This window comes from Pleurodeles waltl, chromosome 1_1, assembly GCF_031143425.1.
Source record: "Pleurodeles waltl isolate 20211129_DDA chromosome 1_1, aPleWal1.hap1.20221129, whole genome shotgun sequence".
Taxonomy (NCBI): domain Eukaryota; kingdom Metazoa; phylum Chordata; class Amphibia; order Caudata; family Salamandridae; genus Pleurodeles; species Pleurodeles waltl.
Window position 1 is genome coordinate 166,309,458 of NC_090436.1, and position 26,623 is coordinate 166,336,080.

The window sequence follows — 26,623 nt, forward strand, 5'->3', positions numbered from 1 at the left end:
AGGCAAATGCTGAGAATCCAAAACAGTGCCACTGTCGCTAACACTGACCATGCCCACAGCCTCACAGTGCCAAAACAAACACTGCATGTTCAGCCCAGAAACTCTTCTATTATTCTAAATCAGCTCTAGTTACTTGGCCAGCCATGCCTTTTTGTAACAACGTCCACTGCACCATTAAAAATATTGACTGAAAGCTATTCTAACACATTTAATGCACCACTGTGACAGGGTGATTGATGTGATTGAAGTACTACTTTAAAGTGGCCCTGTTTAGTTCTACAGACAGTGGAAAGGCCCCTTTCCAAGGTGATAGCCAAAGTCTGTTATCAGTAAATGCATCAAATCCAAGTGGCTATATACAGCTGGTGAACCCTGTTACAGACTACATGGACTTCTGGGGCCTCACTGACATGACCACAATGAAGCTGCAGTTCTGCAACTGTTTCAGAGCCTGGCGTGTGGTATAACCTCCATTGAAATTTGATGCTGAGGCAATTCCCTGCATTTGCTGCAGTTACAACCGCTCCAGCCTGCAGCATACTTTTTCTCTGTGCATAAATTACACCACTTGACAACGCCAGGCTCCTGGGAATTCACTATGATGAGCATCGCTGCAGGCTCAGACTTCCAGCTGGCACTCTATCCCTGGTAACCACCTTCATTTAGGTAAATCAGAGGGTGGCAGTGAAAGTTATTTTGCTGCAGTACATGGGGTTTCTCTTGCACATACGTCTTATGTTATGCATTTCATCGCTATAGCGTTTTCAGCATATGTTTCGTGCTGGGTGCCACTTTTATGTTTGCACTGATAATGCCTCAGCTGGAAAAGGTGGGCCGTCACGCACAGTAATATGCGGAAGCAGTGCCAAATAGTTGAACTGTCAAAGGGTCTCAACACTCAGACTAGATGCAGCATGTTTCGCCCTTCCCCAAGGGTCACCCACAGCTATGTTTGACATACGTTAATATTTTATATTGGCTTACTTCGTCTGAAATAGACCCCATAACTAGTTTCCCCTACCCAATACCACAGTCGCATGGAGGCACTCGATAGGGTGTGTGCATCAAGTCACAAAGTTATCAAATAGGCTTTGCTTGCTTAAGATTTTCACAGTAAATTGCAGCCAAGTTACTCACCCCCCCTCCACGAAGCCCCAGGGGACTCCATCCCCTGGGCCTGATTTCATTAAAAAAGGGGAGGGGGAGCACGCCCCCTTACCTGAGCCAATGTAGGCCCTGGGAAGGCCCAGGGGCTGAAATGCTCGGAGCCTTCCATAGCCCCTGGGGAACCGATCACCTGGAGCCGGCTCACTAGTTAAATCCTGGGGAGCTGACCCCCTGGGACAAAGTGGTTTCCTTCACTGCACCTACGCAGGCAGGGAAACCTGTGTTTCCTGGTGCCTGGCAGAAGCATTTTTTAATCTCCCGTCAAAGTAACAGTGAGGTGTGATAAAAAGGAGTTTAAAAAAAACAAAACTTAGAAATTCACTGAAAAAAAACAAAAGTTCAAGTAACATTATAGTTAGGTGAACAGGTCAGTGACAACATTAATATTTTGAAACAGAAATTCACCAGTTATGGTTACCAGAGCTAGCTATAACTTGCATCCCCACCATGCACTGCTTATGCCCTTCCATATTACATCACTCACTAATGGAATTTTACCTATGTCATGTTGCTGTAGTCTTGTGGAGGTCACAGGTGCGGGGGTCTTTGTATCCAACTGCAACCAGAGTGGCCTGTATTGGTTTGATGAGGAATAGAACTGTTGACGAGCTGCCTCTACTCTTAGATTTACAACCACCAGTTGATATGAAGAACCAGCAAATTTAGTTTTCATGCACATCCTCAGGGAGTGATTTGAGGAGGTGTTTGGGGCCATGACATGGTCGGATCACTAAGTCCCCATTGCAGCATCATGAGGCTGTTTATTTGTTGTGGCTGTTAATTTGCTGCCTTCTTCGGACAACAAGTTTTCAGGGCATGAAATGGTTAAGTAACAAGCCCCATTGCCCATCAAATGTTGACTAACCCTCTAGTGGCTATCTTTAAAGTTTGGGGAGGATTTGGCTGAATGAGCCCATCTTACTGTAGAAAGTATGCAATCTTGTCAGTGTAGGGGCCATCTTGTATGTTTGGGATCACTTGAATGAAACAGAACTTATAAAGCACCTTAGCTGTACCGAAGAGTATACTGGCACTAGCGACTAATGAGGAGTGGCATACCTGAGCAAAAAGCTAAGTCTTGAGCTTCTTTTCAAATACAGCTTCTGAGGTTACGGACCAAAGCTCAAGGGGCAGCGTGTTTCAGGATAAAGCTGCTAACAAGGAAAACGAGCAACCACCCTTCCTGGCTAGCTACCCCTTGGAACCTCTGCTGGTGGGCATTGAGACAAGCATGACTCCCTGTTTGGATAATGTACGCTGGCAGCCATATACCGAGATTCTGAGTGGAAGAAAGAGACTCAGCATTTCTACGGGGAGCCAGTGGAGAGAGCTCAAGTAGGAGATACCAATGCTTTAAAAGGAAGCTTGAGAATGAGCCACACCACCACATTCCACACAATCTGTAACCTATTAATGAGGTAGTCAGGAATGCCCAGATAAAGAACATTGGCATAGACTGGTCTCACGGTAATTAAGGCATGGACAGCTGCCTTCCTGGTAGATAACGGAAGGGAGTGCAAAAATGTTTTAATTGTCCAGAGAAGACCAAAACAAGTCCCAACCACAGCCGACACTTGTGACTGGAAAGAGAGATGGCTATCAAATTTGACCCCAATGTGACACATTTTGGCACATGAAGAGGCTGAAAAGGGCTCCTTCGGGCCAACAGTTCGCCCAGTTGTCAGAAGAGATTGGCCCAAATAGAAAGCTTTCAGTCTTGTTCCAATAGCACAGCATGTGATTACATCATATTCATTGAAATACAGCTGTAAGACACAACTTAATTTGACCAGAATCAACATTTTCACCTTGTGCAAGGCGGAGACCTGATTGTTATCCACATAGGAGATAACTTTTGCGCGAAGAGACTCAGCAAGCTTTGCAAAAGGTGGCAAATATGCATCAACATCTGAGATTCATATAATCTCGGAAGGCCACAATCCTGTGTGGCTGTTTTTAGAATTCTTTCGCAACACATTCTGACACATTGTATCTAGAGGCTCCCTAATGAAATAATTGCTCGATTGTGGTGATAGGTACACCAAGTCTCATCATTATTAGGATGCTATTGTGCTATTTAAAAAGTCAGGCTTTTCGCAACATATGGTCAGAAGTGATAGGTAAGTCATAGCATATTTAAAGAACAGACAACCTAATAACCCCTCAAGAGCTTTGTTATCATCAAAGTAGAGGGTTCAGTGCTGACAAGGGGATAATTCAAATAGTCCTTTTAGCAAAATAGCGAATCTAAGGCTGAATATCATTAAGTTAAGTCAAACGGAGTGAAACTCAAAGCAAAACAAGTCAAATCATTAAACACAAGCAATTTGATTAGGAACGTCAAAACACAGGCGTACACACACAAATAAAAATTAATTCTTCTGTATTGTTTTTGCTGAATGATAATCAAGATTATTGATTACATAAAAGATATATACAACCCAACATACATTAATCATGTACGTACACAAGCAAAGTCTTACTTCCACATCACAGATTAATTAATATAAAGTCCACTATCTTTATATGTAGAATCGGTCCTCTGTATGTATCACAAAATATCGGACAATCCAGAAGTACTGGTGCGAGAAATGGAACGGACATAAACGTTTCGGTCTCTTGTGTCAACAGTACATGAGACCATCCTCAGGAACATATATGATGGTGGAGTTTCAAGATGACCCAAAATGAAAAACAAATGTTGATGGTACAAAACAGCCTAACATTATTTTAAAGCTAAATTACTTTTATAGATAGGTTCACTTGGAATATAGTTCACATTCTCGAATGGTATTTTTACAATAAACACCATAAACAGCTCCACAGCGTCAATCTAGCAGGCGCAGTCGAGGGTGCCGGCATCAAGTCATAGTGACAGCATCTATTTTGTGACACACCATATTGCTGCCATTTTTGGGACATTTGGTATCAGTTTAAATAAATCACATCGAAATCTGTGAACATCACATAGGCAACTAATACTATATTCAAATGTTGTTGCTACATTGTGGAGTGTTGGAACATGGCATCCACAAATGCCACAAATGCCACAATTTCAGTCTCAGAAAGGAGATACTTTTGGAGTGGGAACTGTGGAAAAAACGATTTGATTCATATCTTCTTTCCAATGGTGGGGAGAAGTTTTCTGCTATAAAGAAACAGGTGGTGCTTCTTCATAATTTAGGTGTTGAAGAGAGGAATATTTATGATAGTCTTGATGAGCTATCAGTAGCTAGAGCAGATGCAAAACCTGGTGATTGGTCTAGGATTTCAGTGTTAATGCTTGAATGTCATTCTGGGGCATAAACTAAGATTCTACTACAAAGACATGTTTTTTACGAGAGTGCAAGGAAAAACTAAAAATTGGAAACTGTGTTGCAGTCTAAAAACCTAGGCATGCATTGTGAATTTGAAACTTTATAGAGTCCCTAATTAGGGATTGATCAGTAACATGCACTTTTTATCTCAAGGTACAAGAAAAACTTCTTGCAAAAAAATCCTAATCTGAAGAAAGCTACTGTTATCACTGAAGGTATGGACAATACCACTATATGGATGAAAGACATGGGAGATGGCAAAAGCCAAGAGGCTTACTGCAAATATGTTGATGTGAGTGAAGAAACAATTAATGTTGTGGAAGTTGATTGTGTTCTAAAAGGTAATTAGGATAGCAGTACCAAAACTATTGGCAACAAAGAATTCTGAGGCAAATGTTTCAGATGTGGTAGCGAGGCACATCTTTCAAACAGTGTGGAGCAGTTTTCAAGATTAGCCACATGTAAGCAATATGGGGTACTATGCTAGAGTGTGCAAAACCATGAAGATGTAATGTGTGCCTTTAACAGTTAATGAGAAAGCAGTAATTTCGAGTCTCATGGGTAATGGTGGTGTTGAATGTGAAATATTGATTGGTAAAAAAAAACCTATAAGACTGTTGGCGGATTGTGGCTCAAAATTTGCCGAATGGTCTGGCTCAAGAGATGTTTTCAGATGGCAGAGGAGAATAAATTCTCCTTAAAGGAAGTGCTTTGTAAAACATGGCGGGCTCACAGAGTCGCACTAAATGTCATCACATTTGACTCTCCTTTTCTCAGCTTGAGGTGTAGGTTACCAAATTCCAAGCTCAACTGAAATGCTTTGTGGAAGAATTCCTGATGGAATGACATCTGGAAGATACAAAATATAGTAATAGAAATATAAAGGCAGGTATGATGCCACCATGTTGTTTAGCTGGAAGGTGGGTAACAAAGCTATGGTCAGAAAACAGTCATGTGAGAAAAGGGTTAAAAAAAAAAAAAATGCATGAAGTTTTATCATAAAGAATATTAAGGAAAATGTGCTAGTGCTACTATAATAAAGCTACACCCAACTGAAGAGGTTAGAGCAAAACTAATATTTGGTTGCTTGTGTTCCATTTCAGGGAGGGCTGTGCAGTTTGGACTGGACATTTGGAGCAAGGACAAGTCTGACTTGCATTTGGCAGGGTCCAAACTGAGATACCATGGTGTGCATAATAATGATGGACTGGGATGCAGCCCCAAATAATTACTGGTGGCTGAGATTAAGTCAAGCGTTCCATTCATGATTTTTTATATACTTCAGGATGCTTGTTGGGGCAGCATACTGAAGATGTAAAAACGTGGAAAGTGACATTTACTCCGGCAGTGCCCCATTTTAAATCACTTCTGGAAGGAAGTGTAGAACCGATGGAAGCAAATAATTGATATTGCAGGACATATGATTCAGGCACTCATACTACACAACTTTGATTTGTACCCAGAGATCATGGACCAAAGAACAAGGTGATTTGCAACAGCTTTAGCCACAGTAAGGTTCTGTATCCTGAGACATTAGAGAACAAACTGCAGCCCTATCATAGACACATTTATTTTTGTTTAGGGAAAAATTATAAAACCACACAACCTCCCCATGTGGGCTGGCAGGTCTCATCTGGTAAAACACAAAATAAACAAAGATTGAGAAATGTCAAAACACGGCTTTGTTTTAGGCAATTACTAGGACACAATATGTAGATGACGTAAAGTTTCATGATGTAACCAAGAGATTAGCATCTGGAAGGGAATAGAAGCATATGCCACACAGTAGATATCTTAGGCTAATGCATACACTAAATCATAGTAAGAATGTATGTACAGTGGTGTACACTGCAGCAAGTGATTCAATTGTTCAGCCATCACTGATCAAGGGTTGTAGTATAGCTTTGTATTCAAATGTATTGATCATTTCAGAAAGAGAAGACAATGTGAAATGTTGAAGTAATTTTGACCATGTAAAACAAATCTTACGCTTCAAGGGCTCCCCACTGAAGCTAAATACATGTTACATGACAGCAGTCCTTGATACTTAACTAACAAACTAATCCTGTCAGGTGGCCAACGCACTCTTCAAAGCATGAGGACATTTATTTGTGCATTCTTTTTCCTTTGGGAAAAAACACACAATGGCTCAATCTTTCTAAGCCAATGATCCCGAAGTCAGGAAAGTCCCTCCCATATGCCATATTTGCTGTCAAATCCCTGGCTATACTCAAAGATCTGAAATTCTTACTTTTGCAAATATGTTATCACTTAGGACTTGTCTAAATGTGTTTCCTTATACATGGTTGTTCCTAATACATATTCCTTGGATCAGTGTATTTTCTATATTACCCATTCCTTCCACTCACTTATACAACTTTGCCTATTATATTTTACCTCAACTATATTGCTTTCTTCTGGCTCTTTCGGTCCCTGCACCAAAGTGCCATCAGTACTGCACTCTAGTCAATCTTCATGTACCTGGTATTATATTTTCCTCCATATTTTGTTCCTATGTTAACTAGTGTTAACTATGCAGTAATTTATCATGTTCTGTTCACATACTGATACTTCTCCCTTTTTTTGGACAGTGCTCTGTGTCACTGGGCCATGTCCAGGCTATATAAAAATGTATAATTAAAAAGACAGACTATTTTGTCTTTGGACTCAGACAGATTAAAGTGTAAAATGCCACCTATCACAGTGAGCGGAATAAGTGGATGAAGTGGGCAGATACAAAATGTGAAAAATAACTGAACCGACCAATGGATGAAGAGGGCTAACTGAAAGCCCCTGGATGTATGTGCGGTCATGTATTATTATTTTTTTAACGATTTTGTGGGCAAAACTAAATGTCCTGGCCAATGTTATATATGAAGAGAAGGACAGAAAAGCATTTTTCTCAGTGGTGCAAGTCGTCCTGGTGCAAAAGTGCATGGTTCACCTCAATGTCTGGGGACGGTTTGGGCATGCAGTACATCATCCTATTAACTATGTATGCATCAGTTGTTCAGGGGTTCAATCAGGGTATTCTTTCAGGTATGGTAGCTCCTGGACAGAACCTAACAAGAGAAAACTTGTCATACCTCCAATTCCTCCAAGGATCAATTTCATTTTCCCCACCTTGCCTCAATGTACCCAGCAACATTTTTATATTCTGAACATATTTATCTTTGCTTACCTGTGTGAGGCCTATCAATAGGCTGCAATCTACTAGGTTTGTTCCTTTTCCTTTGATTTTCAAACACAAATGAGACAAAACTCCAATGTATGATTCAAATATAGGGAACTGCTCAGCTTCAATTACCTTAGAATCAAGTTTGTGATTTGTGGATGCACCACCAATATCCTTAAATATCTGATTTCGAATCTTCTCAAGCGTTGTTCGTATCTAGACGAAAACAGATTTAGAAATTACTAAAAGAAGAAGCCAGTGATGTCCTTATCTAATAAACATGCAATACATAACTCTGCCTTGCCTTATTCTCAGTCATGATAATTTATGCCATGGGAACCATGTTTTCTTTTTTTCACAATATTTCTCCTTTTCATTACCAATACGAGTTTAGATTTGGTATTTAACCCCTTCTGTGCCCAGGACGTAATGGTTACGTCCTGAGGCACAGTGCTCGTGTGCCCAGGACGTAACCACTACGTCCTGGGCACAGAGCCCAGAGCGCTCCCTCTGTGGGGTTCCCCCCCAAGGCAGGGATGGAAGGGGAAGCCCTTCCCCTTCCACCCTGAGCCTCCCACCCCCGTGATGTCAGCGCGCGACCGCGCGCTGACTATCACAGAGGCCTTCTCCCATGCGATCGGAAGAGAAATGCTCAGCATATCTTCCGATCATGTGGAGGAGGCCTGAGAGGCTTCAAAGGGAAAGAAAGGAATTTCCTTCCCTTTGAAGTCTCTCAAAGCATTTCAAAAGCCGGATTGTAAAGCAATCCGGCTTTTGAGATGTCCACTAGACACCAGGGATTTCTTTTTGAAATGAAAGTGGCATAAGGGGAGCGACCCCTTGGGCAAGGGTCGCTCCTCTAGGGGGCAAATTATATTTAGGCCATTTCTGCCCCCCTTGGGGGCAGATTGGCCTATTTTTTTTAGGCCAATCTGCCCCCAAGGGGGACAGAAACCACTAGACACCAGGGAGTTTTTTTCCGTTAATTTCTCGCAAGGGGAGCAACCCCTTAGGCAAGGGTCGTTCCCCTCGGGGCAAATTTATTTTAGGCCATTTCTGCCCCCCTGGGGGGGCAGATCAGCCTATTTTAATTAGGCCGATCTGCCCCCAAGGGGGGCAGAAACCACTAGGCACCAGGTTTTTTTTTTGTGTTGTTTTACAGATGGGGAGCGACCCCTTAGGCAAGGGTCGCTCCCCTGGAGGGGCAAATTGTATTTTATGCCATTTCTGCTTCCTTTGGGGGCAGATCGGCCGTTTTTAGGTCAATCTGCCCCCAAGGGGAGCAGAAACCACTAGGCACCGGGGATTTTTTTTTTTGCAGCAATGTCACGCAAGGGGAGCGACCCCGTAGGCAAGCGTCGCTCCCCAGGGGGGGGGGGTTAGGAGGCAGGGGGCAGGGTGGCAAATACATTTTAGGCCATTTCTGCCACCCCACCGAGGGCAGATCAGCCTATTAGGGGGGGGCAGAAGCCTCTAGGCGCCAGGGCTAAAAAAAATTGGGGATATTTTCTTTGTTTTTGTTTTTTAGAGGTGGGGAGCTACGGGTCGCTCCCCGGGAGAGGGGGAGGCAAATATATTTTAGGCCATTTCGCCCCCCTAGGCGTCAGGGATAAAAGTTCTTTTTTTTTATTTTTTTTTTTTAAGAGGTGGGGAGCGACCCCTTAGTTAGGGGTCGCTCCCCTGGGTTGCAAATTGTATTTAGACCATTTCTGCCCCCCTTGGGGGCAGATCGGCCGATTTTTGTTAGGCCAATCTGCCCCCATGGGGGCAGAAACCACTTAGGCACCAGGGATTGGGGTGTGTGTATGCGTGTGTTTTCTTTAGGGGGGGCAGCCCCTTGGGTAAGGGTCGCTCCCCATGGGGGCACATTACTGTTGGCCATATTTGCCCCCAAGGGGGGGGGCAGAAAGCCCACCAGAGGCCAGGGAAGTTTTTTTTTTTAAAAATAAGAGGGTGGGTGTATGGCCATATCCCCACCCCAAATAAATGGGGCCAAAGTTGTTCTGCCCACCAGTGGGCAGATGTGGCTATTACCCATGATCCATACCCCGGGGGCAGAAAGTCTACTAGATGCCAGGGAATTAAAAAAAAAATATGGGTGGTGGCTACCAACCAGTATGGGCCTGGTTACGCCCCCACCTCAACTGAAGGCGGTAACAGTCTTTCAGCTCTCCCCCGCACTCTAAAACATTTTATCCCACAGCAAGCAAGAAGATATTTCATTATTTTGGGTTTTAGTTTTATATTTGGGCCATGAGAGCTTGGCTTACTCTCAAAATCGTCCCACTTGGAATGGTGAGGGCTGCACTTTATGGACTTTGGGGCGCTGCGATGTAGAAAAATCCACAAGACCTAGACACATCTGAAAAATACACATCTGGGTGATTCCAGGGTGGTGTGTTTCACATGCACCCCGCACCATTTTTGTACCCACAATCCCCTGCAAACCTCCTACTTTGCTGGAAATCACACATTTTTCCCAAGTTTTTGTGTTGGAACCTTCCGGAATCTGCAGGAATCCACAAAGTTCCTACCACCCAGCATTGTCTCATCTATACCGATAAAAATTCTGCTGCACTTGTCAGCCTAAAAATGTTTTTTTGCAAACTGCCCTTTTGGACCCTCTTTGTTCCCCCCCCCCAAATATTGACATGTTTTTGGCTCTTCCCTTTCACAAGCACTTGGCCCACCTACACAAATGAGGTATCATTTTTACCGGTAGACTGAGGGGAACATTGGGTGAAATGTGTCCCAGTGTGGTGATCCCACACAGAAATGTGGGAAAAATTTGATTTTTTTTAGCTAAATTTGAGATTTGCTGAGGATTCTGGGTAAGAAAACATTGGGGGATCCACGCAAGTCACCTCACTGGACTCCCTCGGGTGTCTAGTTTTCAGAAATGTCTGGGTTTGGTAGGTTTCCCTAGAAGGCTGCTGAGCCCAGGACCAAAAACGCAGGTGCCCCCCTGCAAAAACAGGTAGTTTTGTATTTGATAATTTTGATGTGTCCAGATAGTGTTTTGGGGCATTTCCTTCCGCAGGCGCTAGGCCTACCCACACAAGTGAGGTACCATTTTTATCAGGAGACTTAGGGGAACGCTGGGTGGAAGGAAATTAGTGGCTCCTCTCTGATTCCAGAACTTTCTGTCACCAGAATGAGAGGAAAAGTTGTTTTTTGGCCAGATTTCGAGGTTTGCAAAGGATTCTGGGTAACAGAACCTGGTCAGAGCCCCACAAGTCACCCCATCTTGGATTCCCCTAGGTGTCTAGTTTTCAAAATGCGCAGGTTTGCTAGGTTTCCCTAGGTGCCGGCTGAGCTAGAGGCCAAAATCCACAGCTAGGCACTTTGCAAAAAACAGCTCTGTTTTCTTTGTGAAAATGTGATGTTTCCACGTTGTGTTTTGGGGCTTTTCCTGTCGCGGGTGCTAGGCCTATCCACGCAAGTGAGGTACCATTTTTATCGGGAGACGTGGGGGAACACAGAATAGCAAAACTATGCCCCTTGCCTTTCTCTACATTTTTTCCTTCCAAATGTAAGACAGTGTGTAAAAAAGACGTCTATTTGAGAAATGCCCTGTACTTCACATGCTAGTACGGGCACCCCGGAATTCCGAGATGTGCAAATAACCACTGCTTCTCAACACCTTATCTTGTGGCCATTTTGGAAATACAAAGGTTTTCTTGATACCTATTTTTCACTTTTTCTTATTTCAGCAAATTAATTGCTGTATACCCAGTATAGAATAAAAACCCACTGCAAGGTGCAGCTCATTTATTGGCTCTGGGTATCTAGGGTTCTTGATGAACGTACAAGCCCTATATATCCCCGCAACCAGAAGAGTCCAGCGGACATAACGGTATATTGCTTTAAAAAATCTGACATCGCAGGAAAAAGTTACAGAGTAAACCGTGGAGAAAAATGGCTGGGGTTTTTTTCACCTCAATTTCAATATTTGTTTTATTTCAGCTGTTATTTTCTGTAGAAAACACTTGTAGGATCTACACAAATGACCCCTTGCTGAATTCAGATTTTTGTCTACTTTTCAGAAATGTTTAGCTTTCTGGGATCCAGCATTGGTTTCTCACCCATTTCGGTCACTAACTGGAAGGAGGCTAAAAGCACAAAAAATAGTAAAAATGGGGTATGTCCCAGTAAAATGTCAAAATTGTATTGAAAAATGAGGTTTTCTAATTCAAGTCTGCCTGTTCCTGAAAGCTGGGAAGATGGTGATCTTGCAACCGCAAACCCTTTGTTGATGCCATTTTCAGGGAAAAAACCACGAGCCGCCTTCTGCAGCCCTTTTTTCCCATTTTTTTTAAAAAAAACAAAATGTTCACTGTATTTTGGCTAATTTCTTGGTCTCCTTCAGGGAACCCACAAAGTCTGGGTACCTCTGGAATCCCTAGGATGATGGAAAAAAAGGACGCAAATTTGGCGTGGGTAGCTTGTGTGAACCAAAAGTTATGAGGGCCTAAGCGCGAACTTCCGCAAGTAGCCAAAAAAAAGCTCGGCACAGGAGGGGCAAAGGCCTGGCAGCGAAGGGGTTAAAATTCAGTTGCATGCTTCCTGCTTCTGTAACCAATTTCGACATAGCCTGAGTTTTTCTGTGCAAAGGCCACCAATAGATCACACCAATTGGATGCGGGCCAGACATCTGTTACAGTACTATAAAAGGAGTTCTCAGATATCAGTCACCATTCCATGCCTTGTTAAAGGGCTGTTGTCATTAAAATATTAAAAGGTACACCTAGGCTACAGGGATCTTTTGGTAGGAGGAGTGGTGAAAGTTGCATAATGCTCCATAAAGTTGATTACAGGGTTCCCCATCTCTACTGATTGTTAGTCAATCCGTTGTTAAAAATCTTTATTCAGCATAAAACCATAAAAGATACATGAAAACAACAACATAAAACCAATACCGCATACTCCAGGGTCAAGCAATCCGAAGCGACTAAATGGTTAAAATCTGTCTCCGGTTCCACCATATGAAGAACAACAAAGCCAATGGGCAAAACGCAATTTGACCCTCCAGAGATTAAATTCACATCTCTAAATGACAAAAGTGGATGGGTGACTTCTGGTTTAGAAAGGTTTTTTTTACGCTTTAGTGTAAGGAAGAGTTTAGGGGTGGTGGGAGCCTTTAGGCATCAAGAATGTTTGGAGTTTAAGGGGTGGAGAGTGGTATTTAGGGTTCACAAATGAGTGGAATTTAGGGGTAATGAGGGTTTTTTAACGTTCTGGGATGGTGGAGTGTAGGATTGTTGAGGATTTTAGGGTTCACAGTTGGGCAGAGTTTAGTGGTGCTCGAGGGTTTTGGGGGTCAGAGATGGAAAGAGTGTAGGGCCAGAAGAAGCTTTATGATTTTGGAATGCATGGAGTAAAGGGTTGTGAGGGGTTTAAGGGTTCAGAGATGGGTAGTGTTTGGACGTAGAAAAGGTTTTTTAGGGATGGGTGGAGTTTAGGAGTTGTGAGGAGTTTTCAAAGTACAGGGACGAGTGATGTTAAGGAGGGGTGAGGGTATCTTTTTAGGGTTTGGATGGGTGGAGTTGAGAGGTAGTGAGGCTGGGATGCAACAATGGCCCTAGCAGCCGCTGTGATGCAAGGAGGCCCCCAGCCAGTAATAGTGGCCCACACCTTTCAAGAGGCCCCCATTCGGCCAATAAATATCTGTGAGCTGTCAGAGACTTTGGGGCGCTCATCATATTCTGCAGGGGGCCCCATCATTCTGCGATATGCCACTGTGATGAGGTGATTTAGGGGACAGTGAGTTTAGACATAGAAAAGAGTATTTAAGGTACAGGAATGTATGGAATTTAGGAGGTAGGGATTGGTTTTAGGGTTCAAGGAGGAGTGGTGTTTAAGGGTGTTTGGGTGTAGTCTAGGCAAGGTGAAAGATTTATGGGTCGAAATGGCTTTAAGAGCCAGGGATGGGTGCAGTTTGACAGCCAGGGATGGATGGAGTTTAAGGGTCAAAGATGGGTTGAGTTTTGGCATGATGAACGGTTTATAGGAGGCAGGGATTGTGACATGGTGCTAAGGAGCGGTGAGAAGTCAGCGAATTAAAATCATCTGAAGTAATGGTCTGACACTGTTAAAGATATAGGGCCTCATTATGAGGCTGGTGGTCTTGAGACTGCCAGCCTTGTGGTGGCGGTTCTGACTACTGCCAGTTTGGCAGTCTGACCGCCAAATTAATACTTTCGCAGTCAGACTGCCAAACGACTGATGTCTCCACTGGGAACAATGTCCCTGACGGGCTGACTGCGGTCCAGGTTAGAATCACCACGGGCAGCGCTGAAGTCAGTGCGGCCCTGCTGATTATGTCCTTATTCCCCACCAGCCTTTTTATGGTGGTTTCACCGCCATGAAAAGGCTGACGGAGAACAGGTGCGGGGGACTATAGGGGAACCCATGTACTTGGCATGGGCAGTGCAGAGGTCTCTCTGCCCAGCACCCTCACAATGCTCACTGTCTGCTTTGCAGCAGACAGTGAGCATTGCGAGGGTGCCGGTACACCATGAAGGCGGCATGCTGCTGGCTCGATTATGAGTTGGCGACAGTGCTGCTGCCACTTTCCCACTGGGCTGACCGGCGGCAACCTCGGTTTCTGCTCGTCAACCCAGTGGAAAAGTCGCAATGGGCACAGTGAGGAGGTAACCAATATGAGGCACCCTCCCCATCGGATGTTCGGCAGACTGGTCTTCCCGTATGCCAAACTCATAATCAGGTCCATAATCTAAAGTAACATCCCATGAAGTATAGCACTGAAATAAATACCTACAACAAAAATCTCAATAAAACCTGCAACCATTCCATGCACACCTCAAACATTAAATATGAAAAAGCCAATTTTGAACAACCAACGCATTCTATGAATTGGTTTCAAAGAAATAGTAAATGCTATTTAACCTGCAAATTTCCATAAAAATAATTAGGTTAAATAGTTGCATAGTAATGGTATTCTATGAAATTGATTTTCTATGAAAGCACATACAACCATTAAAGGCCATTTTGACATATGAAAAAGCCAAAACATTTTTTCTACTTTTCATTCCTATAAATTTCAGTTACAAGGACAGTGTTCAGTCATGCCTACTCCCAACCAGAGGGTAGGTTAGATGGGGAAGAAGATTCACTCACTAGTTACAGCTTTCTGTATATGTACAAGAATCGGCTTTCCACTGACTTGGACATCAGTCTAATTTTCTCACCTATCCAATAGCTTCATCAATATTTTTCAATTGAAAATAATGTACTGATACTTATAGGATTACTTTAGTGCTTTTTGGTTATTTATGTACAAAAGAAAGAATATAACACTTAAGTTATGCTGGAAATTGCTTTTTCGCCCAATGCCTTTGCCTTACTTCCTTTCAGCAATATCACCATATACTAATTTAAATGTTGTCTTTCCCTCTAACAATTCCTCTTCTATATATCTGGGGAAAAAATCTGCAAGTCCATCACTTTTTGCTGCTCTGTTCTGAAGCGGATTAAATAGGTTTCCTTTGCTTACACATACACAGGTTAGGTGTTTGATTAGGGCTGCAAGTCTCTCCTGATAAGTATTGCCACAAACCGAGATTTCTCATTTCCAGTGCTCATCCTATATAAGACCTCTTAACATAATGGGCTACCCTATAAAGAGTAATTTCTAGAATTTGGTAAAGCCATGAGCTACTCTTACTAAGGCCTACTGGCATGCAAACGTTCATGTGTTGTGCTCCCACAGGAGAAGATACTACTGTGACAAGGAGAGCTGTTTGATCTTCTGGTATGACACTTGGCAACTATACGTCTTTGCAAAATCTAGAAAATTGGACTGCATTCATTTAGTATTATTGATCCTACAAATGTAGGCATTTGGAATACACTGCTGGAGACTAGCAAGAAGGCATTTGGTGATACATCTTGTCAAAAGCTATTGCTGAGGCAACAGCTTCTAAAAGTAATAGCCAGATGGTGGGACTCCCGCTCCTGTGTCCGCAACTGTCTTTATCTGGCCCTAGGTTGAGAACTGCCAAGCATGAGCATTCCTTGCTTTTTTTCTTATTCACATTGTACTGTTTGACCCTTGTATGTATCTGCAGCACACCTTTTCCGGCTTTATTTTATGTTTGTTTTTTGTTTTTTTATTGTTTCAATTTTGTAGAATGTCTTTGCTTTCTATATACATCTCTTGACTCAGCATTTCACATTAAACAGTTTTTGGCTAATCTTTTATTTTTATAAGCACAAAGTACATAAGATGGTATAAACAACTCATTCTATCAGCTATTCTTCAAAAGTTCTCTAAAACCCAGTCTTAATGTCTGTATTTAGTCCCACTGCTATAGCCTTGCTATCTAAAAGGCACTATGTGAGTCAGCCCCTTGTTTCCAAATTCTGAAGAAAAGTGGAATCACTCCTCTGTTGTTTGCACTATGATCCACTCAGGTTTGTGGATAATGGTTGAATAGATGTATTATTAGCAGTCAGTGTTTCAGGTATATCTAGCACAATTTGCTGCAGCACTCACATTTCAACTATTACCTAATGTGTCTGCAGAGGTTAGTAGTGGCACCTATGTTTCTAGGGCAAAGGGAGTTCTGCTTGGCTAAAACTATTTGTAAATCTGTGAGGCTCCAGACTTTGTAAAATGTGATTGACCTGGGACCCATCATTTTGTATTATGTACCTGCACAAAAACCGTAGTTTATTAATTTCCACAGATCGCTTTACTTGTAAATTTGTATTAAACTACAAAAAAGCAGGGGATTGCATTTCAAACATAACAAAAAGCCATCATGTGAGATTCTGTTCTACAAACCTAATGATATGATGATAGCCTAATCATGTAGGGAAATTACAAACATTTAAATAAAAGTAGTTTCACTGCTTTTTATTTTACCTTTTTCACATACTCTGTTTCTTCTTTGATTTGTGCTGGGGTGGATCCATACAAAAGGATAGAATTTTCTTCTGTATTGAGTTCTCTTTGCAAAAGTCCATTTTCAGCCAGTGGCATGGTTGCCATTGCAAATTGGCCATCAACACTACAAAATAAACACAGTTTTACTTGCATTTGCCAAAACAGGTCCTCACCAACATGTGAAAAGAAACTACAAGTATTAGCCTCAATTTTATTTAATTGAGGAGACGTTTTTGGAATGTACATCTGCAATTAAAACATAAATGGGCACATTAGGAATCATTGGAATGTCCACAGATCCGATCTTCCTATTTCATGTTTGAGATTCCACCTTTTTTCTTCAACTTTTAATTATTCTTGATGGACACAAAACTAATATAAATTGTGCAACTACTTAATTATCATTGAAATATTTATAATGGGTTATTGTAATAAGAGCATAAAAGGCATTAAAGTAACATTCATCATATCAAATTAAGCAGCAGATTCTGCATCGAACACATTCAGGAAAGGAATAAGAATGTACTGAATTCTTTTCTACATCTGAGTCTCAAGCTGAAATAGAAGACCATGCTTTTCTTAAGCGCCACTACAATGGCCTAAAATTGCCACTACTGAGGAAGATGCCGATTTACAATCCCAACCATAGTATATTTGCCATCAGTGTGTTTAGTGGATCCCACTTTGAATACGGGTCTAAAAAGATATCCCAACACATCCCTCTCTTACCCCAACCACAGGACCATCAAGACAGACAGTGAAAGAAACACAGGCAATTGAGAAAGCAGTAAGCTATGGTAAATGGGACAGTGGAAAGAAGGCAGATTACACTTTTTAAGAGGGTGCCCTCATGCACACCAAAAATATCACGAGCTGTGAAGAAGGGCGTATAGCCTCCTATGCTGCAGCATTTCCAATTCAATCTGGAGAATACATAGACCCCATCCATCTAATGGCCTGATATTGACTGCTCATCAGCCAAACTGAATGCTCAATGCCGAACACCGATATGGCATACTTAAATGCCCTACCAATACTAAAGACTAAGGTTAATTTGTGATCAACATGTTTCAATTTGTATTTGTACAGCACAGCTCTTTATTCCAGGATATTCTTCTTGAAGGGTCCCCGACTCTACAGCCCTTATAAAGTGATGACAGTATGTTTTATTCATAGTTAAAGGAATGATAACATCTGCAACCAGGAAGCAGAGCCAAAGGAAACATAGGTATTCTTGTTTAAACAAACCATTAACCTCTGTATAAATAAATGCTATTTCGCAATAAATATCTGTTATTCTGCTAACAAAGAATAGTTTATTTAATTAAAGATCAGTTAGTGCTGTGTTGTGAGACAAGAGTAGAAAGTACGTTTATACATACTGCATAAGCTATTAAAAAATGGCATAGTTACACCGCTATTCGGTGCTTAATTTCTTACAGTACCAACCGATTTGACAGGGTCAGTGCTATAAAATATTCTGTCTATGCAATTTACAGGATAAAATTACTAACTCTTAAGGTCATGGAAAATGGCTGAGCTACAAGAGTTGTTTCACAGACATTTGGTGCACTAGGAGCAAGTAAAACCCAAGACAATAGTTACAAACCTTTGGTTGCTAGAAATCCTGAGTGCTATATGGATAGAAGCAAAATCGTTTTTTGAAACATTCAACACTACTTCTTTGTTGAGAACACCTACTAGGACCCACTGAGGGGGGGGGGCGGGTGACACTGCTTCGCACTCTTTCATCACCTGCATATCCAGCACATCTCACTCATTATCATTCTCTAATGGAACACCTAGGCATAAAAGACACGTTTGCTTAGATTGTGGCTGCTTGGCAGGAAGAAGCTCACTGACAAGCATCTGTCTGGTCCATCATGTCCTGGTACCCTCCAAGTGCGATTATTATCAACAAAGACCCGCTACATGAAGCAACATCATGTGCTTAGATCTTCCATTATTCAAAGTTAGGAAATGTCAATGTAACTTCTATTAGCGTGGTCCATAGACAACCAAGACACTTCCTGCTTTTCCATGATGAACACAGCAAAGATGCATGGCTGGAGTTAGAAGTCCGCAGTTTATTATTGACTTTGTTTTCATCACTATGCAAAACATGAAAACAAATCAGTTTATTTACATAAGCATTAATTGAGACTCTCACCAACCTGAGGTAGCTTCCACTTGACTTGTCTTTTTTCCTGGAGGTTGGAGGGTAAAAGTTTGAGCTGTTTTAGGCTTCAATTACTACATTTGCAACTGTGCTTCTGCCAGCTCCCACTGTACTTTGCATCGGAAGAGCTATGTCCACACTGCGGCCATCCCAGTTGAACTCCTAGTCTCTCTCCACCCCCCTCCCTCCACCCCTGTCAGCCCCCTCTTCCCCAGTGACTGGGCCATTTGGCATCCCATGGCTCACCAGCAGGGACGGCCTTCCATCTGGTCATTCTTGGTACCATGGCGTTGGTCTTGTAGCAAGTAGACCGCTGTTGTAGCAGCCAGGCTGAGGGGTTTCAGCCCCTTTGCTGTTCCACCCTTTTAGTCCCCTTGTTTTTGCTCCTTGCACCAGCTATCTGATTAATCTGTGTGATGGGAGCTTGTGGCCCTGGACACTGGTTCACACCTTGGTTCGTACTGGCACAGATTACTCTGTTTGACTGCCCTGCCATGTTCTCAGCTCAAATATAATAGTGCATACTAACATTGTGATCATGATAAGCTGTGGACTGACCTAAAATAAGGAGGCATCGACTTTAAACCATATAAAACAAATCTTAACCCCCCATGTTTACTGTTAATAAAATGTGCTAGAGGATTTCTTTTCATCTTTTTAACCTAATATGTAAAAGGTCGCCCCTTTCCAATTCTATGTATTAATTTTATATGAATTCTATTCTGAAATTCTATTTGTTTTTTATTAAAAATAATTTCTGGTACCCTCAATCTCTCACTATTTTAAGTAAGTAATAAATGCAATACACTACAATCTATGTGCCACTGCACTCTACTCTTTGCCACTCCACTCTACGCCACTGCAATCTACGAGGCTGCATTGTATGCTGCTGAATTCAACTCCACTGAAGTCTACACCACTATACTCTGCAACGCTCTACGTAAATGCACTCTACACCAGTCCACTGTATGCCACTCTACAAGACTCCACACTATGCCAACCCCAATACACAACACTCTCTGCCACTCCACTCTACAACACTCTACTCCACTGTTTGCCATTTGACTCTACGACACTCCACGTAACCCTGCTCTATGCCACTAACTTTTAGCCATGCTGAACAGCAGCCATGCTGGTGTACAACATAGCTAAAACACATTGGCAAAGGCCATAGCTCTTGCACATGCGAGACCCATTGACTTTGAATCCCTGTGATGGCCTTCAATCGCAATTTATGACCTACCTCACTAATAGTCATAAGGTAGGGTTGAATTGCAACCCACTACATTTTTAAGACATATTAGTACATAGGTAGGTTCTTTAAAATTGTTACAGGTCGCAAAAATACTGGGTGCAGTTTGCGACTAACATTTTGGAACCAGATGTGCGTACACCTGGCCCCTACTAGTTTGTCCTCGCATCTCTCACCCATTTATGTAGATTGTATTAAGCCGCCCATATCTAACGCCGTTCCAACTTCACCCTGGTATTGCCACTCCTGAAGCAAACAGAAAAGTTGATTCATCCACTTTATTTAGCTACAAGTGTTTCTCAACTGCCTACTCTGCACAGTTCTATCAACTGTCAGTCCTTCTACCCTCTGTCTTTTTTGCCAGCAAAGGTCCTACATCTTTCTCATGGTCATCAGAAACTATTGTTGTTTCATTAGCATGTACAAAGGCTAGTTAATATAGTGGGTTATCCAAATCACTAACCAATCTTTCAAAACCCTTCTGGCACACGTCTCTCCACTGAATCTCTTTTTAGCAAACAACATCTTCACATTGGCCGATTTGCATAATTTTTATAAATTTACTATAGTATTTCACCATACCAAGGAAAGATGTTAATCCATCCTCATTACCTGTCTCTTGTATTTTTAATATTGCACTTATGTCCTTTTTCGGAGAGACCCTCCAGATCATGAAGTAAGATGACATAGGTAATTAACTTCACATACCTATTTACAAATAATATTGAACCTTTTCAAAGACTCACCCGAACTTTCTGGATACAACCTAATCTTAATCCTTGCCATACAACGTTCTGAGAGGTGGATTGAAGATTCATTCGTACCTATTGAACTGACCTCTCAGTATCCCATTTACTCTGCGGTCAATAAATTCTTGCCCTGATAACCTGCTAAATTAAAAAGGGTCGACACGCGGTCAACATCTTCTCGCTGGAAAAGATTAAATTGAACTGTTTGCAGGAACAATCATGAACCTCTATCCTCTTGGAAACAATTACATGCACAAATTGTGTAATTATTATTTTCTGTCTCCGTTGCTTTTTTGTGATCACCATATTGAGCCTCTCCCACGATTTTTCAGGCACGGCGTATTCACCTACCACAATGAGCACTCACTTTGTAGATATTTATGTTGCAACTGATTATATATAACACTAATAAAATTCCTATTTCATGAATTTCACTTTATGTCAGTTCTTATCGATTTAGTGTGAATGGCAATACATTATTTAAGGATTGTATAACCGTTTGTTTTTCCTGAAATGATACCCAACAGGACATTGTGGCATTTAGATATCTTTTAATGCTGAGCTGTGCTGTGCTGGTCCGGCAGTGGTGGTGGCGCAAAGCGGGTGGTAATACATAACCCCCAATGCATAAAGCATGAGTCAATAGAGCCCCTTTTTAATACTTTTAATAATTTTGTGGGAGAAATATACTGCTCAGTTTGAGAGGCAGTGTGGGTGCCTGTGTCGTTTAGAAGCAGGCTGCACACTAGTTTTTATTTTCACCACTATACTGTTTGTGCTAGCAAGAGCAGCAGGTATTCGTGAGAAGTACTCACTAAAGCACACTAGTACACAGTGATAAACCCTTAAGTGATTCCATGATGACAAAGACACATCCTGGCATTTATCCACAGACATAACATTTCAATGTTTTTGCAAGAAACACACTCACCCTTGATAGAGAGGCTAGGACAGCTCCCCTGCTACAGGAGTGACTATACAGATTCACAAGGATGTCCCCTTCCTGTACTTGGCCACAATCAATACCATCAGAGTAAATTGATCTTGGTCCAGGGGAAACTAGGGTGCAGGCATGTCACATTTGTTCAGGATTATGGGCTAATTATAGAGGAACCTCATTTATGCACATGTTCTCAATATATAACAACTTGCCTCCTATTACAGTATTTTGGGGAGATTTCAATAGGGCACTAGAACAAACCATTGCGTGCTGTAGGCCCTCGCCCCATACAGACATAGCACCTTCCAAAGTACTGGTAGGCCTGACATGACAATACTGCCTGGTAAAATCTGGAGGGCTAGGAATCCTAAAGAATCCAAATTTACCTTCTAGTCATCGGCACATGACTCTTCATCAAGACTGGATTACTGGTTACCATCCATGGGTACATGCATCTGGGTGACTTCAGTTAAGACTGGTGCGCATGCTCTCATACCATTCGCCCATTCTCCAAAAATGCATGATCTATGACCTTGTGTCACAGGTCTAGTTATGTAGACTCCCTTCTGAAGCACTGTTAGACTATCGCTTTTTTTTTTAGTTTTTCAATTTTCAGAATCAACACAGTGTCGGTAGATAGCCCAGGCTGACCCAGATCTGCCTGCAGTGGCAATTTTCCCTTGATGCCGAAAAGGCGTTTGACTCCGTTGCATGGAATTATTTGTTTGTAGTTTCAGAACACCTGGGCACAGGTAGAGGGGCCATGGAATGGGTCCATCTCGTATACACATAGCCAACAGCGCAAGTGAATGGCCAGTTATCCAATATATTGCCTATATGAAGAGGCACCAGAAATGGGTGAACTTTAGCCTTACTGCTTTTTGCGATAAGCGATGGAGCCCCTGGCCTGTATTCTATGTAAATACTGGGCAGATAGGGGTGTGTACATGGGGACGGTGTAAAATCATGATTTTGTTATATGTGGATGAGATACTGTTATATGCCATTCGGCCTGACATAAGTATATCCCAACTCATCAGAACTGTTCTACTATTTGAAGGGGTGACTGGCAACCGCATAAACTGGGACAAGTCAGAGATATTTCCACTGACTAGCTCCATAACATTCCCTCAATATAAATACCCCTTATCTGTAAAGACGAGCCGTTGCACTATCTATTCACAGGAACCACAATGTACTGCTGTGGGAGAATTACTAAAATATACCAAAGTATGCCAGGAGATATCAGCATGTTGCTCTCACTGGCTGGTAGAGCACCAGTGTTTTGCTTTCACTAATGACCGAGCTGACAAAAATCTCTGGAATGCACTTCAGTTCAAAGAAGACATTTATTATTATTTCTCCATGAGGTTTCTAAAAGATTAGTAGGTCGAAAGCACACGTTTAAAAACAGTCCCAGCAATGAAAAGAAAATATATCAAAATGATTCTCAACTGCAATAAACACAGCAAATATATGTAGTTATGATTATGCAAAGCAAAGAATAAAGTAAAAATTCATCACCGTAGGGCCTGCCATGCTCTTCATCTTTCTCATGCCAGCAAGAAGATGACCCCGTTCAACTACAAGAAAGAGATATCCACCCTCACAAGACAAATGTTAGGCATTTGACATCCAATCCTGAGCGAGGTCTTGGAAATTCCAGTGCTACTGAGCAAGGCCACCGTTTTATATCTTAAAGAACCGAAAGGGCTCTCTGAAGAAAACCCCTCCCATGAAAGAAATATTCAAATATTATGGCTACTGTAGGTCAGAGTTGGAAGAAAAAGCGTTGAGAACTGCCCAACACCTCAAGGCTCTTCTCCCAAGGCTGAACCGTTCCCTGCACTGAAAAAACATGTACATTTTTATCATGCTGACTCACTAACTGGTCGGTGAAAAAGAATATCAAAAACAAGCACAGCTTACCATGTGGAAAAACACAGCTCAACAGCAATGTCTACTGCTACGATAAAGTCAATAGGCAGCTAAACTGAATACAAAATTTAATCTCAACTGGTGAACACTGAATAACTAATCCAGATGCAAAGTGGTGCAACACAAAGTCAGTGGTCAAACATACATATTTTCATTACAACCAGTTATCAAAATGATTATCCAGCCCAGAATACTCAATCTTTTCTGCAATATCCCAATTCCATTGCACGCATCACTTCTTAAGCAGTTCCATTCCACACTTACATGTCTGCTCTAGGCAGGCAAGCAGCCATGGGCAGGTTGAAACACTCTGACCCTTCCTAACGAACTGGGGTTGGGGGATTAGGGTTTCGGATATCAATTTTTATTACTCCCTGGTACGGGCAGAGCATGTGTGACATTGTTATGGTGAAAGTGCATGGCTACATTACATACACGGAAGAAATTGTGGACCAGATTTCGCTGATCACCAGTGTTAGCCCCGACAGCCTTAGTATGGTCTTCCCCCAAACTTATTGCGCGTTACCTTCAATTTTGCTGAATTTGTTTTTGTTGGCCTTAGGACTCTGTACACTTTACCACTGCTAACCAGTGCTAAAGTGCTTGTGCTCTCTCCTTATAACATGATCTGATTGGCATATACCTAATTGGCATATTTAATTTACTTATAGGTCCATAATAAAGTGCACTAGATGTGCCCAGGGTGTGTAAATTAAATGTCACTAGAGGGCCTGCAGCGCTGCTTGTGCCAACCACATAAGTAGCCCTTTTACCATGTCTCAGGTCTGCCATTGCTAGGCCTGTGTGTGCAGTTTCATTGCCACTTCAGCTTGGCATTTAAAACTACTGTCAAGCCGTAAAATACCATTATCATACATGTGCCACCCATAAGTTCGACCCTAGTTAACCCATAGGTGCAGGGCAGGGTGCTATGTAAGTAAAAGGCAGGACATGCGCTTATAGGTTTTACATGTCCAGGTAGTAAGAAAAAAAAAAAGTCGTTTTTCACTTCTATGAAGGATGCTCTTCTCACTGGCCAGCATTAGAGATCCCCTTATATGATTTTAAGTGGTAATCGATGATCTGAGAGGAATAGATTTGTCATATTTGGTATGGTTGGAATAGTAGGGAGAAATCCTACTTTGATTCCTCATTACTATTTCAGAAATGCCACTTTTAGAAAGTAGGCTTTTCTCTACGCTTACTGCCATCTGTGCCTTACAGCCTGTCTCCAATCCACGTCTGGTCTGTGCTGATTGACAGACCCTCTTGTGCATTTCACCCAGACAGCCATAAACACAGGACACTCAGCTGCATCTGCATTTGTCTGCATACAGATGGGTTTCCCTGGGCAAGAATGGCGCAGGGTCTCTCTTTTACACTTAAAAGGCAGTGGTCTGCCCTCACACAAAGGACTGATAACCCCTTACAGGGCTCCTGGAAGATAGGACTGGGCTGTAAGGGGAACTCTTTGAAGTTTCCTCCATTTCAAATACATTTTTGGGTACCCCACCAAATCAGACACTTCTTGATTTACAACTAGACTCTTGTCAGAGGGACTGCTTTACTGCCCAAAACACTCATCTGGGCTGCTCTGCTGTAAGGACTGATAGCCTGCTTGTTGCCCTGCTGCCTGCTGACACCTGACTGCTGGAAGGACTCAGCCTTTCTCCTCAAGTGCTATCCAAGGGCTTGGATTGAGTTTGCCTCCTGTTCCGAGGTCTCACGGCTATCAAAGACTTCAGAGAAAAAAATCCAGTGCATCAGAAAATCGACGATGCGCCTGCAAAATCTGATGCTTTGCCTGTTGGGTCGACACAGCGCCTGTTGCCTATGCTCAGCGCATTCTGGGTTGACCATGCATTGTGCCTGGGCATCAAAATATTCCTGCATGGCAGTGAGGAACCAAGGCTGCGCTGGAAACATTGACGTAATGCTTTACTTTTCGACGCATCTCCTCCTCTGCGGCCCCTTTGCATTGTTATTTTTGAGGCACCCCAAGTACTGCGTGTTAAAACGATACAACCACTGATTCTTAAGAATTGATACTAATTTAAACCTTTAAAAAGTAATACCCTAACTTGTGCATACTGGATTTTTATTGTGTTGATCATATTTTATGCAGATAGATATCGGTTTTCCTAAATTGGTGTGGGGTATTTTTGTGTTGTTTTCACTGCTACTGTATGAGTTATTGCACAAATACTTTACACATTGTCTTCTACGTTAAGCTTGCCTGCTCTGTTCCAAGGTACGGGAGGGGCTCACAAGAGTTGAAGAACTGCAGGACCAGATATTTGTGTCTGCCATGTTGGAGCTGCAGGTATACCAAGCATTGGCAAAGCCAATAGGACTCAAGTTTGTGATCTATTGGTTTTGCCAATGGTTTTTAGCTGGATTCCTGAGGGTGTGAAGCATGGCCAAAGAAGAAAAAATCTCTATAAAGCGGTTGCCCATTTTATTTTGTAGGCGTATGCACATAACTACAAAATGAGGGGAGTTCTTTTTTTCCTTTACCAATCTGTGATGGATCTGTAAATAACAAAAGAAAAACATTAGAAAGTTTTTTTTTAAAAATAGGTGGGACTAAAGGAACACAGAATGGTGGAAGCCACAAGGGGGCTCATGTGGACAGAAGCACCATGGGGGTAGAGGTTGGGAGTAGTGACACAGAGGGTGTGGGAAGGACCAAGGCAGTAGGAGATAAGCAAACTGGGGAAAGAGAGAGCAACATGGAGCTGTGGAGGGGGAGACACACGAGTGAGAAAGTAATGCAGGGGGAGAAGTACATGAGGGTGCTGGCACAGGTGTTTTAATTAGAAATTAATGAGTTTATGTATTTTGAGTAATGAGTTTATGTAGAAAATGAAATAACTCAGAAAAATAATGCACGTATTTGAAAATGTGACCTCGAAGAATGTCCAATGTTCACAAAATGTACTAATTAATGATTAATACTTATGAAATATCGAATATGTACTAGATTAATGCAATA

The 26,623-nt window shown here is 42.1% G+C and overlaps 1 protein-coding gene across 1 annotated transcript in view; it reads right to left on the reverse strand.

Annotated features, from left to right (window-relative positions):
• Positions 1-26,623, reverse strand: part of CCDC68 (coiled-coil domain containing 68) — a 161,891-nt gene that overhangs the window by 125,230 nt on the left and 10,038 nt on the right. The window contains exons 2-3 of the mRNA XM_069219631.1: positions 16,550-16,694; positions 7,792-7,875 (exon numbers count right to left, since the gene is read on the reverse strand). Of these exons, the coding sequence (XP_069075732.1) occupies positions 7,792-7,875; positions 16,550-16,675 (210 nt within the window). The 5' untranslated portion in view covers positions 16,676-16,694. The remainder of the gene's footprint in view (positions 1-7,791; positions 7,876-16,549; positions 16,695-26,623) is intronic.